The following is a 19,160-nucleotide window of genomic DNA, read 5'->3' on the forward strand; positions in this document are numbered from 1 at the left end:
CAGTAACAGTTATGCTCTTAGTTAATCAGCTGGAGTTGGTGGCTAAAAAGACTTTTTTTCTAACAGAATTATTATAAGGTAAAGTTTTAACATTTCATAAGGGAGATTTCATTCTGACAAATAAGCATGTCTTATTTGTGGGGAGATGTAGTTAATTATAATGATTTTGCACTGGCAGTGTTTTCACCCTGCATCACCACCTGGCCTGTGCCTTTTCCCTAAAGGAGACAGGAAACGTATTTGAGCAGCAAATGCAGCCCAGAAAGCCAAATGCATCCTCCAGCAACCATTACTGGGAGGGTCAGAGTTGGGAACCGCTGCCCTTTCCTGATGAGGGGAGAATGAGAAGAACAGAGGCACAACACCTCCACACACATTGCCCTGGAGAGTACTGAGCTAGCATTGCTGATGCATCTCAGTGAAAAACAGGCATGCACATCCCACAGCCGTCTGCTGCTATGTCCATAAGCAAGAGAGAGAAAGAGGTTAGGAGTCACTCCTTGTGAATTTAATTCACTGCTACACCACCATAACCCAAGGACGGGCCAAAGCCTGCTGCTGAAATGTGATCCCACTTCTTGCTAAGGTCAGAACATAGAAATCTGACTAGATCACGAAGGGCTTTTGAAATTTTACCAGTTGACTAAGCAGAACACATGAAATTTTATTCCCAAATACAGGGGAGACGCAGCATCCTGGTTTATGGAGCACTGTGTATTCAGAGCAAAGTTGGGCCAGGAAGCACTGAATTCCTCTTTCAATTGAAATGAGATATTTGGAAGAAACATTAGAACTTTATGAAGATGAATAGTACATAGGTTTTGTTGACTAAAAGGACTTGTCTGTTTCTTCCAGTCTTGATCGAAAAACATAAAGAGAGGGGGAACCATTGCTTCCTCTGATGGTTCATTCCAGAGGATACAGCTTGAATTATCTGCTTTCAGCTTCCAGATATTTAGGTATTCAGCGCTCTTTCCATGAAGTTACTGATTGCAATGCAAGTCACTTCTCAAACTACTTTTCACTAAACAACAAAGACTGACATCTTTAAGATTCACCAAAGGAATTCTCTGAAGAATGCTATTCCTCTGCTCTTTCTTATGCCCTCTCCAATTTTTCAATGTCCTTTAAGAATTCAGATGCCAGAAAATGTATGCAGTAATCCAGTTTTAGTCTCCCCAGTGCTATATACATAGGGAAAGGCTGACTTCTTATTCTACCTCTTTATGCAGACTACACTGGCCATTCTTACATATTATCCTATTATTTCTTTTGTGAGACAGTACATTCCAGGATATAGCTACCATTTTTTAGTTTCAGCCTACGTGCCCTGGTTCTATAACTGTATGATTAAATTTACCATTTCAGAATGCATTTGTTTGCATTTAATGTCCCACTTACAGAATAATCCAAATTCTTTTATTTTGACTCATTACCATGTCATTAGCCATTTCACAACTAGTTTTTGAAGCATCCATACATTTCATAGAAGTGATTTTATATTTTCTCCAGATCTTTTCAAAGCAAATTAATGCTGTTGTGGTCATTTATGTGGACTTTCACTAGAAACTCTGGCACTGAATTGTGATCCTCCATTAATGACTTTTTGGAAGCTCTTAGTCAATTTGTAAATTGTATAATGAGCTTTTTATAAGTATAGTGCTATTACTTTATTAGAATATTGTATAGCAATCAGTAGAATACCTTAAAAAGCGTATGTCTGTAATGGTTACTTGGGTTTTTTTTATACAAAGAATATAATCATCAAATCAGATTTCTTGTCCATTAATAATGTCTGTATTACCATACTGAGTGACATTAATTATATTCCTGTCAGGTATTCTTTAATAAATTAATCTAACATCACAAGTTTCATTATTTTGCTTAGAACTGATGTCAGGCTCACTGGCATACAGTCATTTCAACCACTATACCCCTTTTATGAATGCTGGCACAATATTAGCATTGTTCCAACCTTCTGGAACTTTGCCCAGCAAGATTTGTTAAGAGGTTACATCAGAGTTGTAGGCTGCTGAGTTGTAGACCTAGACCTTTGATTACAATTTTTCCAAGTTTGCTCATGTTTTGGATCTAGCAAAGAACTAGCACACTTCAGAAATATTTCTTAAAGGATCCATCTGGTTGTTGCATAATAATTATCACATACTTACTAACAATTTTACAACTGTTGTCATTGGGATTTTTATGGACTTTCGCTATTATTGGAATTATTTTTTGCTTAATGTAGTTACATACCTACTTACTCTCCTTAGACTTGCTCTGATGTTGTCACATTCCTCTATCAACTTTCTATATGTCATACCTCTCGGTTTCCACAGGCGTGTATTTACTTCCTCCTTTCTCCATTCACTATATGCCTGTTAATTCCTATTTGCTACCTTTACTTTTGCCGTCAATGGAGATGGACCTGCAGCTAAGATTTTCAGCATCTTTGAATCATTACTCTTTTGTTATCTAACATTTTCCTTAGGAATTCCCATTTTTCATTCATATATTTGTCTGATTTCTCCTCTCAATTATTTCCACGTATATTTTTCTCAACCATAGAAAATTACCCATTTAGAAGAATCACCATTTTACTGCTTAGGATTGTTCTTTGTTTGTCTACACTGACTGTAATCAGGTCATGAAAACCACCCCTAGGGCAGTCATGAACTTCTACTCCAGTAAGTTATTCATATTTATCAATTCTAATAAGATTTTAAATTAAAAATACATCATGTTGGGCATGAAGACTTTCCATTAGAAAACTTTTTTTTCTTTTTACAAAAATTTAATATTTTACTAGTGTGTTTGACAAACCTCCAGTACATAGACCTCCCACCACATTTATTAATATGCATGCAAAATCCCACGATTTTGTATTATCAAGAACTCCAGAATACCACGTCTCTTTCAGCTACTTTGTTTGTCCTGGGAGGATACACTTGTTTTACGATCCCAGTAACTTGACCACTCCCATCAGCTTTCAGAATTGGCTTTCTCACTGATGAGGATTTCCAGATCATCGTCTTTGTTACCAAGACCTCATGATGGCTATTTCATACAACAAGAATCCCTCATTTTCTGTCTGTCTGTTCTCTCCCTTCAGACACATTTTGCTGGATAACAGTTAAGTACTGTAATGCATACACTATGACTTTACATCCGATGCTGTATATGATGACATTTTTTTTTCTACAAGTTTGGGTTCTGTGTGTTTCTAACTACTCATGATCAACTCTCCTATAAAGCATCAGGAAGGGTATGTTTCCATGAGTATGATTTTCCAAGGGTATGATTTCCATGAGAAAGACACCTATATTTAGAAAATGTTGCTCCTTCCATTTGGCCAATGGAGCTGGATGCACATTGCACTTGTGAAAGTTTGCAGCAATGACAGCATTTCTCTTTTGCCTCAGGGGACCTGCTGTTGATCTGTTTTTCTATATCACCCTTCATACTATATGGCCATTTAATGCCTTCTTCTTTTTGATATCTATTAAGAACTGTATCATAAAAAAACCTTAATCACCCTGAAATGGCACAGTGTAAGTGAGAACAGAATCTGGATCACTCCTTTACTTCATAGTATATTCTGGACCAATACCTTGGACGAATGAAACAAATTACTGAAACGGAGTTCTGGGGGTTTTTTTGCCTTTTGTTTTCCTTCCATTCTGCTTTGTAAGGTTATTCAATTAGTTCTTAAAATAGTTTATGTAGTTTAATTTGGGGAAATAAATGAGGTTACTTTCACAAAAATGTCTTAATCTGCACTTTTTCTGCAAGATGGACAATATTCAACAAATCTGAGCTCCCTTTTCTCATGGACGTAATAAGACATTTCTCAGTTGAATGCCCAGAGGTGCATAGCTTCTAATGAGGGTTTAGAAAAGAATAGCTGGCGGGGAGAGAGAAAGCGAATGAGAGAAAGAAAGAGAGGAAAAAAATAAAGAAAAAAGGCATCTTCAATTTTAGCACATACAATTAAATACATGCTAACTCTTAGCCAACTAGCTAAAAAATAAGAAACTAGAACCATTATTTGTCAGCTAGTTGTTTTTTGTAAAGATTATTTAAGTTTAAGGTATATTTAACCTTAAAATCATCACATAATGTTTGTAAACAGACACTAAAGCTCTGTAGTTCTTTATTTTTCTGTTAAAAAAATGTGAAAGAAAATGTGTCCTACCATTGTTTTTCACCTTGAGTTCTACATCTGGTCTTCCTTGCGTGCTACGCTTTAAATAAGCTTACTGAAAATGTGAATGAAAATAGTCAAAGCATTTTCACAATGAAATCCAGTTGTTTTCAAAACTATTCTAATTACATGTAATTCCACTGAATTTATGTAATCCCTCCTGCTGTGAACTTTCCTAATTAAAATTCTCTGTCTTGACACAGACTGAAAAATGAATGAAAATTACTTAAACTAATATGTAAATGCCTGTTGATACAACTGAAAACATAGTGTAACAAACTTATTTTCATAGTGCTTCATTATTATTACTTGGGCTAAGTTGTTACATTTTTTTCACCCACCTCTTCAACTTCAAAAAAGAATCTGATATTTCATCACTGACCCTTCTCAAATGGTACTGATCTATGTCCAATGACATTGGACATTGGAAATTTTTTATTGTCTACTGTCACATATTGGGATGCTCCGTGTTTTATGGCATTACATTCTGGGTTCTTTTTTGTTAATAGAAATAAAACTCTACTCAAGTATATCCACATTTAATACCTAACAAAAAGCTCTTATTTTAATATGTCCTTAGCTCAAGTGTATCATGCAGCTGAGCAAACAATGGATTTTCTATTCACCGTTAATCCTGAAAATTTTTTTTTAATATATTTTCAGTGAAATGAACATTTCAAAATATTAATTTTGTCTCACAGGACTATCTTGTGCAATGTAGAAAAAAATCACATTTCAATATTGTTCCTTTAAAAATGATAAATATTTCCTTCTGAAAATGTCTAAGTGAAACATTTCAGTTTCTCTCTTTCTAAAATAGCACTGTTGCTTGCAATATTTCCCTGTAAAAAAGTTCAGTTATGAAATTCATCAAGTGTAGTATATCTTGCGTTCACTACAACTATATTGCGAGTGTCCATAAAATCAAGCATTTATACTAAGACAACAAGATGAAAACCATTGGGCTTGCCTCATTCACATAGTCTGTAACAGCTATAACACAAAAGAATGAAAAATCCTCCCCAGTTATTCAACAGTCAACCTGCAAAGAATTTACAGACTTAACAATTTTTTTCAGAGATGTAGCCCTTTGTACAATCTGCCGTGACCTTCCATGTCTGACTGCTTAGCATCTGGTAGTACACTGTGTGTGGTGCACACAGAGGCTTTACACAGGTGCAAGGAACCAGGCACAAGACACTTAACTGCATATGCAGAGACAGAAATATTCTCATTAACAAGTGAGAGACATTGCTTTTCAGAAGCAGCACTGCTTGCTGTATCCTTCTGGAAGAAAAAGACAATGTGTAATAGAGATTTTAGACTAAGTTTAAGTGGAACCTAAAAGGTTCCAAGTTACACTCATGTTTGAACATACCAGCTTTGCAAAATGCCAGTAATGAGAACCCATCCAGAAAACAATTTCAGACACAGCTTTCACCCCACTATGCATGTACCAGAGTGTATCTCTGAGAAAGATCAGTTTGAAAGAGCGTTCAAGACTGACTGTAGGAACTGGGCCTCCTGTCTTCAGTCTGTGCTCCAGAGAAACCCCCTCTGACAAAACTCAAATGGAGTTTTAAGGTGAACTGAGACAGAAAGACAAAAGCCTATCTTGCAATTTCTGCACCAGCTGTGGTTTCCTATAAATTATTCTATGTGCAGCCTGGAACCTAAGTCTTTACCCTTTCATGTACAAACAGTTTTCAACATTTTTCACTCTATGTTCTTTTCTTGGTTTCTACTTTATAGACTTACAGCATCACTGCTGTTTATTTTTCATTTCCTTTTTCTTTCCTTGCCAAATATTTAATTGCTCTATAGCTTCTGCACACATTTATATATGCATAAACAACAAAGCACTAGGAAATTGGCCTCCCATATAAAATGTGTTCAGCATTACAATTAATCACCATAGCTCTATTAGTGTAGGTGTAGATACTATAATTAGGAGGCTAGCAATAATTTTGTCAATGTAGTAGCATAAGAAACGCTGGAGAGAGCAGTTGAACAGTATTTATCTAGCTATTGAATTATATTATAAATGGGATAAAAAAGGAGAGAAAATGAGATATTTGTATAGGCCAGTCTAATAATGAACTTGTCCATAGCCTCCAGAGGGTAATTTTTTTCTTAGTCTGCTAGTTTAAACATTCTTCCCTCACCTCTAAACACTGTAAGCTAATACCTTACAAAACCTACATCAGTCCTATAAATCAAATCTTAGTATCAGCAACCATGAATCAGTGACAGAATGAATATCTATTTGATATGGAGGGTGGAGTGAAATGTCAAAGGGAACAGGTCACCTTTAATCACTGTAAGCTCCCTAATAAATATCAGTCAAATATACTCTTCTTGTCTCTACCCATCCCCCTTAAAAATAGCTATTCAATTGAAAAGGGATATAATACATTTCAACCTGCCATCTATTTTTAGTTGTTCTCTGCAATGAATCTTTTAAGAGAGACAGTCATACAGATACATCTGCAGCAAGTTTAATGGGAAGCTTGTGAATTCCCCATTCTTGCCACACACGGTAGCTCGTTTTCAGTCAGATGGAATTGGAAAATGGTGACATAAAGACACAGCACAGGTAAAAGATAAAGAGAATTGTACAACCCATTACCCAAAGTTCTGTGTGGAAATATACTAGACACATTTTAACAGTGTGGGGCTGTTATCTACTAATTCAATTGTGAAAATGAGATCAAGAGTTTCTTTGTGTTACCCTTAGTTTCTTCATTCATTTTTGATGCAGCTTTGGATAAAACACTTTTCTTTTTATGCCTCAGTCCTACCACCTTTAGAGGAAAGTAAAATAATACCTGTACACTTTGAAGGGCAGCAACAGGCAACGTTTGCAATGCAGCCTGGGATTCCTGGAATAGATGCTCTTTATGGGTATAAATATTACCATCTTTAGTCTTAGCATCGTGTTTCCTCCTATTCCTCATGTGTGCAGCTACATAACAAATGGGGGGTGGGGAGGGAAGGAACATCCAAGGGTGATTCTTTCCTTTAGAGCCAAAGTTTTGACAAAATTTAAATAGGGTCTTTACTGTTCAGATGTCTCCAAAGGTCTGAATAAATGACATCAAGTGCAAAGATGCAAAGAGCTGCAGGTAAAAACAGACAGAAATATTTATCTGATTTTTTTTTTTTTATGGGGGTTATTACTGAATTGAGCAAGTAGCTACGTGGTATCTGTCTCCAGTGATCTGATTCTACATCACTAAGAGCTGGGCAATTTTCTCAGGGCAGATTCGGTCACTCTGCCACTCGTTTTTATTATATAAACAAGCAGACTAACTTGTGAAAATCTGTTAGTAAATAGTTCGTTTCAATTGACACAGAAATGGGCTTGCAAAGGCATTTGGAGCCGTTTAACATCACATAATGTGAAATTCTGCAGGATCTTCACATGACTATTTTCAACTTAACACCACAGGAATAGAGTTTTTAGTAAGATTTGAGAAAGAAAGCGAACCTTTCCAGTAAGTCCACTGAAAACAAGATTACCTGTGACATGCTGCATTATTCCTAGCTTGTGCTTGAATAGAAACACAAAGGAATAGATTTTCAGCCCTTGATTTGTCATGGTGAGTCCCCACATCACAATACAAATCAACCCTCAATATCTGACAAACTGGCTTTCCCTTGAATATTCAATACACATCCGCAGTGCAATTGTCCCTAAATGCCAACAAAAGCTCAACTAAGTACCCTGTTTGCTTAGAGTAGACCTCAAATCGGAGGTAAATAGGCTTCTGAATTTTAAGCATAAAAGAAAAGGAGTTTCTTCAGTGATAAGTCACAGAAATCACACAAGGCAGAGCAAATATTCACTGGGTACTGTTTTTCTTCCAATTTCCTTTTCTTTCTTTCTAACCCTTCAAGGGTACAAGGTGCTTTGCTTTACTGGTCTCATTAGTAAATTACAACCAGTCATTTTCAGGTGTCATTTTTCTGCACCATTCACAGCTTGATGAGAGCACTTGCTTGCTAAAACAAGGTTTTAACCTGTTTGTTACTAGAATCTTGACAACATACAGAAGAAAGTTTTGGCTTGCTTCCATTTCTTTTTTTAAAGTTTGGCTGAAAGTAGATATGGAGCAACAGGGACTAAGGTCACAATTCAGAAGATCACACGTGAAACTGCTTCAGGGAAGGGTATTCTGCTTATCCTCAGGACATTTCAAGAATGCAAAAGTCTTATCAGCAGTGTGCAAAAGACAGCCTTATTTCACAAGATTTTGTATCCCCCTTCCCACCTTGCCTTCCATCTATTTCATATACCACCCAGTCCCTGTGACCCTACCACACTGGTCCGTATAAGGAGCATGTCCATGTCCTTTATCTGCCAGCATCTGGCAACAAAATGGATTATAAACAGCAGTCTGGACCAAAGAACAATACTTGAGTTATCAGCATTTCATATGCTCCTAAGGGGCTTGTTACTACTTGTATTTGCCATGCTGGGCATGGTGGACAAAACCCACAGCTTCAGCCTTCCTGAATGCCCACACAAAGCGGGACAGTCTTTCCTTTCCCAAGAACAGAGCATATATTTCATTTCATTAAATTCCCTTTACTTTCTGCCTGGACAAGTATTGCCCTGGGCCTGAATAAACAGAGTAACCAACTTTCCGAGACCTGCCCCAGTCTGGAAGAAGTAGAGGGAGATGTTCTTTTGTCCATTAGGGAGGAAGAGAATATTGGATTTGGGGAGTTAAGGAGTTAGGAGAAAGCCATGCCTTGGCTTCTTATCTCAAAGACGAAGGCCCATGAAGGATGGGCAAAGTCAAGAGAAAGTCTCCTGATCTTCCACATTCATTCTCCCTCGGATTATGTCTCTTTTCTTTGCCCAAAGTTCTTATTAACATTGGGCAATCCCCATGAGCCATGCTATGATGAAAGGACAAATAAGGCTGTAAATAGGAATACAAGATAACAAAATGTCATTGGTTATGTTTTATTACATGTTGTTCTTTGTATTTATGGAAGTCAATTCTTTCTTTAACAAAGGAATATTAAGTTTCTACGTAATATAACAGTGATCAGACTCTAATAATGTCAGAGTAACTAGTCAAAAATCAACCTATGAAAACAATACATATTTCACCTCATTACTAATCAAGTGGGAACTATGCAGACTTTTCTGTGCTCCTTTTCAGTAAAATGTTGATAGAATTAAGAATAAGCCTAGTACACAGTTTAATATGAAATGTATTTAGTTGCATTTCTGCTATAATTGACAGTTTAAGATTTTTAATTAAAATGTAAAGTATAAACTCTATGTAACTATGTTCTACGTTCGTGCCTCTGAGATAAAGCATTTTGAGCATTTACTTTGACGACAAAATGTGGATCATATCAGGGGAAGTGGAGGGTAGTTCTTTCCAAAATAAACATGCTGATTATTTAATAAAAGTGCAAAGAATACCCAGCTTCCTTCTTTTGTCCCTATATTATCATAAAATTGTCACGTTGCAGAAGTGTTTCATTCAGATCTGTCTTCAAACAGAGAAGAGGACTGCCTAGGTCTGGAAACATGTACAGTATCTCTGCCTCTAATTTTTAACTGTCTTTGGTCTTGTTCTAGTAGGCAAGCTGTTGTTGGCTCTTCCTTTGTTCTGTTTTGATTTATTCCATCTCACCTTCAATTTTAAATGAGCAGAAGTGGCTATAGATTGTACAGATACCTACACTAGACTACTTGTAGGTTGCAGCAGTAAAAAATTACCATAAACCTAGAAAACTCTTGTATGAGTTTTCTCTGTCCAGAAATTTATATATGCACACAGAGGACATACTCAACATCTTTCTTTCTATAGCCTTAGTCAATTATCCACAGCAGCTCTAGTAACAAAAAATATCTGAGAAGTCATAAATGTTTTGGTGCAGGGAGCCAAGATTGGTTCCAAAATATGTTGGAACCAGTCTCAGCCCCAGTGAAGGCAGTCCTCAAATTTGTACTGAGGTGGGGGAGTCTGAAATTTTAATGATGAAATGCAGATAGCAACTGTTAGACTCATTCAGGGCAACAGGGCTGCAGAGCCATCCTGTAGAACCACGATGGATTTTCAAGGGTCCCTGTTGTGTGAAAGGTGGGGCTTCTGCAGAATTAGGACATAGGAATTACCTAAATCATAGAATCATAGAATCACAGAATCATTGAGGTTGGAAAAGACCTCTAAGATCATCGAGTCCAACCGTCAACCCAACACCACCATGCCCACTAAACCATGGCCCTAAGCGCCTCATCTACACGTCTTTTAAATACCTCCAGGGATGGGGAATCCACCACTTCCCTGGGCAGCCTGTTCCAATGTTTAACCACTCTTTCAGTAAAGAAATTTTTCCTTACATCCAATCTAAACCTCCCCTGCCGCAACTTGAGGCCATTTCCTCTCGTCCTATCACTTGTTACTTCGGAGAAAAGACCAACACCCACCTCGCTACAACCTCCTTTCAGGTAGTTGTAGAGAGCGATGAGGTCTCCCCTCAGCCTCCTTTTCTCCAGGCTAAACAACCCCAGTTCCCTCAGCCGCTCCTCATAAGACTTGTTCTCCAGACCCCTCACCAGCCTCGTTGCCCTTCTCTGGACACGCTCCAGCACCTCAACGTCCTTCTTGTAGTGAGGGGCCCAAAACTGAACACAGTATTCGAGGTGCGGCCTCATCAGTGCCGAGTACCAAGTAAATGCCACAGTGTCTCATTTTTTGGAGATCCTTTGAGCTTGGCATATGTAATGACCTGTGAAAATTTTGTTCCCAGGAAGGCTGAATCAAAATAGTTGTTTGGGATGTGCCATTTTTCAAAGTTTGCTTGACAGAGTTTTGCATATGAGAATGGAGGCTCTTGTAATTTGGAATGCCTTCACTGTTGTACTAATTGTATTGTCCTCTCCCAATTGCTCATAAACAGAGCTACTACAATTCAAATAAATGACTGTGGTTGTATCTAGAAGATGCAGCCCGATAAAAATCTGTCCTAAAATCTTCTATAGAAAATCACTGTAAAGGTAAATAGATTTTATGAACCAGATTAATTGGTTTGATAAGCCTGCTTCGTACTGCTCTCATGAAGCAAGTCAACTTTAAACACTATGCAGCCAGATATTTAAATAGGCTTTGCTTCACCAGAATTGCTCAAATGGTGCAATATACACTCATATAATCCTAATATATCCTAAATCTTTATTTCTTAAATATTTGTCACTTATGTGTACATTTTGGCAGCTATTTGTTTCACACCAGCCTGTCCAGTCTTGTGAAATCATACTGTTGAATACATAACTACAGAATCATACATCATATCCACACAGCATATAGGGGAGCAGAATCTTTTCTTCACATATGGATATTTTGCCACTAATTTAACTAGATGAAAGAGTGGGCTTCAAAATGCCTTAGACAAAAGAAAATAAGCCCCTACAATCATGGAATTCAAGCTGAGAAGAAAATATCCAGCTTTTCCTCTTTATCACCTCCAACAATGATAACAAGAGAGCACAACAGGTATATTTCATGATTACTCCTCAATAGTAATCTTTAGAAAATCCAGATATATTGCTGCATATTGAATCTATCAATTATAAAGGTATAATTTTCATAATTATTCTGATTATATCATCCACTTGCCCTGTGCTGTTAGATGAGAAATGCATATTCCAGAAACTTCATTACAATTTTTATTGCTCATCAGGAGCATTTCTTACTCTCAAAATAGTCAGTATAGAGACGAAACCAGGAAAACATGCTGAGTGCAATGAAAGGCAGTGAAATGCCAGAGTGCAAATGCTGAATAAGATTGTTTATGAAGAAGCTACTTCTTAATATTTCTTTATTGCCATCAACTCCAACAACTCAAAGTTTATCTTTTGAATTTGCTTGTATTCTTTCTTTGTACCCTACTCTTATTTTTCAGTCACACTAGGGTCTTCCTTGTTATTTTGTATTTCGTATTTCCTTATTGCCATTTCAATAGCGATAGATACTGGTAAGTGTATAGCAGATAACAGTTTCTGTACTAAAGACAAACACTAACAGTGACTGCAACAGGCATTGTATTTTAGTAAAGTTGCAGAATCCCAATTCCAGTCATTCACACAAAGTAAATATTCTATGCCTCTTAAAAAGCCCAGGTGTCTTGGAAAAGCTTCAGACTAATGAACTACACTGGACTCATCAGCCTGCTGGTGCGTTTGGTCTTCAAAGGAACTATGCTGAATTATACCAGATACGAATCTTTCCCATTTTTTGTTCCCAAAATATTTCTACATACAGCTTAAATTTTTAACCCTTTGTTTTGCCATGTGCTCTTTTTGCCACGTTCTTAAGCTGTGGACTGTTAAACAGTTTCTGCATTTCCCCAGAGATGCGAATCCCTAGCTCCAGTACAAATGAGGTTTGTAAATGCTTGAGGGCGGAATGTTCTACATAAACGGGAGATAGTGTCATTACTTAGCACTGTGGGAAGAATTTCAAAAGCTGAAACACTCTTGCCTTCAAAAGCAGGAAAGTTTTTAAAGAAATCTGAGGCTCCTTGTCATCTTTGTTTGCAAAAACTGATAAACATTTGATCCACTGGAGTTCAGTGTTCTTCAAAGCCATGCACACCTCAGCCTAGCCCCACCTCCAGTCCTTTGTGTTAAAGGTGTCCGATTGGGGGATATCTGCCCAACCTATAAATCTGCATGTCAAAACATGGTCTATATCATGAAATATTAAGTATTTCCTTCCAAGCGAATAAATAACTATCATTTTGACTGTTTAAACTCAATATGTATTTTTATTAGTTAGCAAAAAACACAAAGATTATTTCTAAATTCTCTTCAGACCCTGCATTTAACCAGTCTATGTTGCAATGCTTGGCCTGCGGCACTTCTATTTTTAGCTCTAATGGAACAGTCTTAAATTGCTTATTTTCTGTTTACTAAAGTCATTGAGCTTGTAACCATGGCAACTGCGGCAAGTGCCACAGCTTAACTGTTTTATTAAATGGATTGAATGTACAGCTGCAAAACTTGAAAGGCCAGCATGTCAATTTTATACATAGCTCAAACTGCCATATATACCACATTATAGCAAGTACTACATTAAATATGAGAGGCCAGAATCTGATCTTGTTTATAATGATATAAATCTTTACTATCTCTCTCCTCAATGGCAAAAAAAAAAAAATTATTCTTGTGTAACGCAGATCAGGATCCGTTTTTGTCAAATTGCACACCCTGTCAAGTTTCAGTGATTACTGCATTGGAATGCATAAATTGCAGATGATGTACATTAAACCAGTCCCTAGTTATCATGGAAAGACACCATCTCACAGTTGTGTTTGCATGAAGCTTTTAGCACATTATTGTATTGCTTACAGCAATCACATTATTTTTGGAACCATTATATTTTGTTACGTTAATAGAAGGCATTAAATCAAAACTAATGATCTTGACAAATGAAACTTCTTAAGAGTTATACTGGAAGAATTAACACACAGAATTCTTTAAATCTGTAATTAGGCATTTGAACAAAAACACCCTGAGTACCAGAGGTGTTGAGAAATTACACCTTCTGTTCATTTCAGTATAAGCTGGGTATGCTCCATATGTATGAAAACTAGTACTTTTAAATTCATACTTCAAATTGTATATAACAGTTAAGTCAAATACTTCTGAAAATTATTGAAAATTATTACCAGTTTAGAAGTTTTTTGTGATAGAATATAAAACCCCATAGGATCAGATAACAAATATCATTTTTAACACAAACCTAAACAACATTATACAGCCCCCAAAAGATTGAGAGCTAAAATAAGAATAGTGATATTTTTACACCTATAAATATTTAATGCATGATTCATCCTGTTGTAATAGAATCAAAAGCTTGAAGAATGTTTGACGTTTAGAAGAATGAGGTTCTGCTTTCTTTGCTAGTATTGTGGTTGGAACTGTGTTCACATTGTTACTTTTGGTGCTAAATGTCTCCATACGCAAGTCTGTCTATACAGGTACTTCCAGTGAATAAAAAACAAAAAGTAAAACTGACATTTTAAAGGAGACATCTTTTGGAAGAGGTAATAATCTAATAAATTATCAAAATATGTATTTCTTTCTAAGAAACTGTTCCTGTTTAAATTAAAGAATAATGTGTTTGATGTTCAGTCATTAAATTCAAAGAAATATTCTTCACTATCTGTTGGTGTAACTGGAATTACTGGAGTGAAAAAATAGTGGTTTCCTTTCATTTATGTATTTCTTTCTTTTTTTTCCTCCATCTGCAGGATCTACCTTCATTTGCAACACCCACATAATTCCAGTAAAAAATCAAGAGGGAGTAGCAATGATGTTTATTATTAACTTTGAGTATGTAACAGATGAAGAGAATGTGGCATCTCCTGAGAAGTGCGAGCCAATATTGCCATCCAAACTTGTAAATCGTAAGTTACTCATTGAAAGTTCTGTGCTTACCTCTGCTCTTAGCTGGGAGAGTAATTAACCTGGGCAATAATGATACCAAAGAAATGATGCAATCCCCATTGCCTGACTTATTTAAGACAGAACTCAAAACAATAAGAAGTCAAATGTAGCAAAGCTGTTATAAAGTTGGCAAGATAATCTATCAGATCTTTGGTAGTACTAACAGCATGGATCTTGTGAGTAATCCTAGGAAATATAAATTCATTAAAAGTAAAATATTTCACAGAAGTGCATTACCCTTGATAAAAATTGATTATGAACATGAAACTGCAAAAAAATCATTATGATATAGCCCAAATATTTCACCTTAGCCTATTCAAAATTGAATATTGCTATTTTCCTTTCCAAACAAAAAATAGTTGGTGGAAGGTTTGATTAAATTAGACTAGAAAATATAAAACATGAAAAAAAAAGTTAAAACATAATTAAACATCCTGATTTTATCAAATTGAAGTATTTAGTTTGGCTTGAAGGATGTGCGGTTTTTTGGATATACAGGAAAAGTTTTTGTTTTCATTCCACTCTGGAACATAAGTATTGTCAAAATCAGAAAACTCTACACAAAACAAAAGTCCACTTTTTATACAGCTAGACAGTGTAGCTTTCTGTCCCACTATCTGCAGAATGTGTGCTCTTTTGCTGACCTTCACTCTGTGCAGCAACAGCACATGATCCTTCTGCTTTGCATCTGCACTCACATAATCTGCTCTTACTACAAGATTTCCCAGAACACATCCACATTTGTACAAGCTCTTAGTAAAGCACAGCATGCTCTAACAGTGAGCATTAACACTCTCCCCTGGCTGGTTCAGCAACAGTTGGAAAATACCTTTTCACAGTGTAACAATCTTTAATGTTAGTATGATAAAGGGACCTGGAACCTAAGTTTTCTGATTGTTAAATCAACACTTCAGCTTTCTCTAGATAGGAGACAAAGACCGGTACGATCTTCACTGCGAGAAGCAAGGGGAGAACTTTCCCAATGTAAGCACTAGGTACTACCTGAAGTGATGACATGCTGTATTAATTTTTCCGCTAGTTATGTTGAGAAGATTGTAAGGAGCAGGCCTGTAGCTGTGCATATAACAGCATTACCAGGTTCCTTCTGATAAAAGCAGTCTTTCCCATTCTTCATAATCTAGACTTTCTGCACTGTATCTTCTGGACAAAATGCATAGGACCTCACTCAAAGCTCTTTGACTATCGAAAAATACATAAACAAAAAGTCCCCCCCATAATATTGCCAAATCATTCACATTTTTAAAAATTGCAATTTACTTCTATAACTAATTGGGATACTAAAAAATACCATTTTCATTAAGCATGGAGAAAGAGCTCTGACTGAATCACTCTGGATAGGCCAAAGTCTTTCCACTTACGTCCGTATAACCCTACAATGGCACTAGATATAAGATTGTGGAAAGGAAAATTCCCATTACTGGAAACTAGCAGTCTGCAATTAATTATTGTTCATCAAATATCATGTTTTTAAAAGAGCCTTTGTAAATATTCTTTACAGTGCATATTTAAAACCTTGTGCTTTTATACTTCCTTTTCTTATTCTGTTTTGCAGGGAGTTTTTGAATAACCAATACAACAGTATTTTTCATTTTTCTTGAGATAGCAAGAAAACATTTTTTTTTTCTAGTAACGTTATGGTAAAAATCCCACTAAGGGGTATCAGAAAAAATAATAAAATTACATCAGAAAAAAAATGGTAAAAATTACATCAAGTAAACCCCACTCATATTCTGTTTCTATTTCAGGATGCCATAATTTTGTGAATTTTGAACACTTTACTTCCTGGTTTTAAAAAACGATTTTATAACATAAATAAAATTGTTCAGCTGGTCTATGCTTAATGTGATTTTATTGACAAAATAGAAGGTGAAATACCAATGGGCGGGGGGGGGGGAAGAGCTTCATGTCCTGAAAAATAGCTTTTTTGTTCTGCTATCTGCAATACACCACTGTACATTTTCAAGTGTTGTCACTTGCCGTATTTTAAAGTGAAAAGCCGCTAAAGAGGACATCCGCAAAAAAAGCACTTAGTCAAAACATCCTTCTCTTGTTTTACAGTAGTTATGCCTGACATACACAGGGGATTTCCTTGCTGAGAGTTCTTGAAAAATGGATAGGTGCGGCTCCAAGCTCAGTACATAATAGAGAAAGATCAATGTGCAAAAGGAGGCAAAGAAAGGTGACGAACTATTTTCCTGCTAGTGGGTACAGCCAGATGCGAGAAACTGGCAGAAACTACAGCAGGCACATGGCTGCTTTTACTCCTACCTAGCTGCTTGTGGTTTCAGAGACGACTTATGTGGGCAGGATGGGAAGAAAGGTGATACAAAATATGCTACATAGCCAAAAACTCCTCTTGGCAGAAAGAATTCTCCAGAAGGAGGCCAACCTGTGCAAAACATCCAGAAATAACTGCAAGATGTTGTGTATAGGCCAATGGTGGGTTTGAATTAAAACAAACAAAAGCCTTGAAATTTAGAAAAGGCAGAGAGAGACCAATAAGCAACAAAAGAAGTCACAAAAAAGGTGGATTGTTTACCAGTAAAAACATCCTTTTTAAGTCATGTTCCCACCATAAGAAAGGCAAACAGCAGATTCTCTAGGAGGAAGTTAGTTTTTCATCATCTTACTCTATTTTGAACACACATCAACAGGTAAAGCAGGTGCTCTGTTTTCATTGGATCACACACACAAAATGGACAGTAATAGGTACTGGTTCAGGGAAAAAAAAAAGCAAAGAAACAAAATCCCTTCAAATCCAGCAACCAATTTAGAGAATAAAAATAGAGAGGGATATAACCCTCTCTATTTTACAGCCATATAACAAGTGCAATACATCCCTGACAAACAACCAAGATAAGCAACAGCTAATGACAAAGGACAAAAGATTTCAGATTGCATTAACATCTACTACCCAGAAGTACACAGATCATGAGAGATTTCTTTCCAGAGCTCCTTAGATTGAGTTTTCTCATACTAGAATGTCTTTTCAGCATGAGAGCAAATAAAAATGACTGAGTCAGGTTGCAGGAGAGAAGAACTAAAAGTGAATAGGCAACAAAAAGATTAGTTATTTTCCTGACCCTAGAAAATAAGATAACTCTTCCATACTATCATTCTTCCTCTAATTGATTTATTACGAGTTGACATCAAATTTATCAAGTGTAACTTTGAAAAACCCTTCCTTTTTCTAAAAGCATCTATCTTGTGAGCTGCAGCCAACAGTTTTGAAAAAGACCGCTTACCACAGTGCTCCTCCATGACTGAAATCTAACACAATGTAAGAAAAAGCATTTCATGCTGTACACACAGTGCATTCAAAGGCTCTAACAGAAAGAGGGATTCCAATCTGTTAAAGGGCTGAGGGCCCTCTGAGCAAATTAAAGACCTACAGAAGGCAACTGACATTTGCTAGGTTGAGCTCAGAGACTACATTTTGTTCTGGATAGGCAGGAAATTAAAAATTTACCAGCTGAATAGTGACATATATTTTAAATAGTGTTTGTAAACTCTTAGGACTGGGATTCTGTCTTTTGTTATGTGCCATTATGATGGCTAACACAGCTACGTTCTAATTCAGCATTGGGCTTGGCAGATTATTATAATAATAGATTATTAAAAAAAAATATGGTATGTTGCCAGTAGTTTGATGACCACATTTGAGTATAAATAGAATTTTTTCTAGTCTGGTGCTCAAGAGCTCCTATCTCATATGCAGCAAAAAGCTGAATAGGCAGTAATGTGAAAAGTGAAGACACTGGCTTCACAATAGCAGTGTAAAAATCCTTACAGCTGATCCTTTTGTTCCCTTTATTCTTCCTTGCAAGAATTTATCATCAGTTGTCTATGTCAGTCTGACCAGTGTTTGTATAATCAAATAGGTAAATTTTGGAAAATCTTTTTTCTTTTTAACATCTTCCTTTTGGGGAAAAAAAAAATCCCAAAACATTTTTCATATCTTTTTGTTTAAACTTCTAACCAAATTTATTTAATACTATATCTGTCCCATCGTTATATTCAGAGAGGTGAGGAAATTTCTTCTGTAAGCACTTATTCCATGACTGGGTAACATCCTCTTTTCCAGTTGAGGATTTATTTGTGCAGTTAAAGTGAGACTTACAGAAAGCGATTTCTTCTATAGATGTCCATTCATCATCCAAACACTCTTTCTAAATTTGTCTCATTTCCAGATATGAGAATTCTATTCATTCTTACTTCAAGTCTTTTCTAATAAGTTTGTTTGCTTTCTGTGTTGCCTTTTCTTAGATCATGTAAATGTTTTATAATTCCAGAAATTAACTTCTATACCCAAAGATAAAAACACTTAATAACTTTACCCCACCTCACTTTATCTGTGAAATGCTTGAAGATATAAATACCTGCTTTTTAAGTGAAAGGATATTTGTTTAGCATCTAAAAGTGTTAAGATCAAAAGTTTTGAGCCACATAAGCCCT

General features: G+C 36.2%; 1 protein-coding gene across 6 annotated transcripts in view; it reads left to right on the top strand.

The window, feature by feature from the left end:
• KCNH7 (potassium voltage-gated channel subfamily H member 7) overlaps positions 1-19,160 on the top strand; it is a 249,108-nt gene that overhangs the window by 132,507 nt on the left and 97,441 nt on the right. For all 6 annotated transcript variants that reach the window (XM_076342748.1, XM_076342749.1, XM_076342750.1 and 3 more), the window contains exon 3: positions 14,489-14,644. In XM_076342748.1, the coding sequence (XP_076198863.1) occupies positions 14,489-14,644 (156 nt within the window). The remainder of the gene's footprint in view (positions 1-14,488; positions 14,645-19,160) is intronic.

Source organism: Aptenodytes patagonicus, chromosome 6, assembly GCF_965638725.1.
Source record: "Aptenodytes patagonicus chromosome 6, bAptPat1.pri.cur, whole genome shotgun sequence".
In the NCBI taxonomy this organism is placed as follows: domain Eukaryota; kingdom Metazoa; phylum Chordata; class Aves; order Sphenisciformes; family Spheniscidae; genus Aptenodytes; species Aptenodytes patagonicus.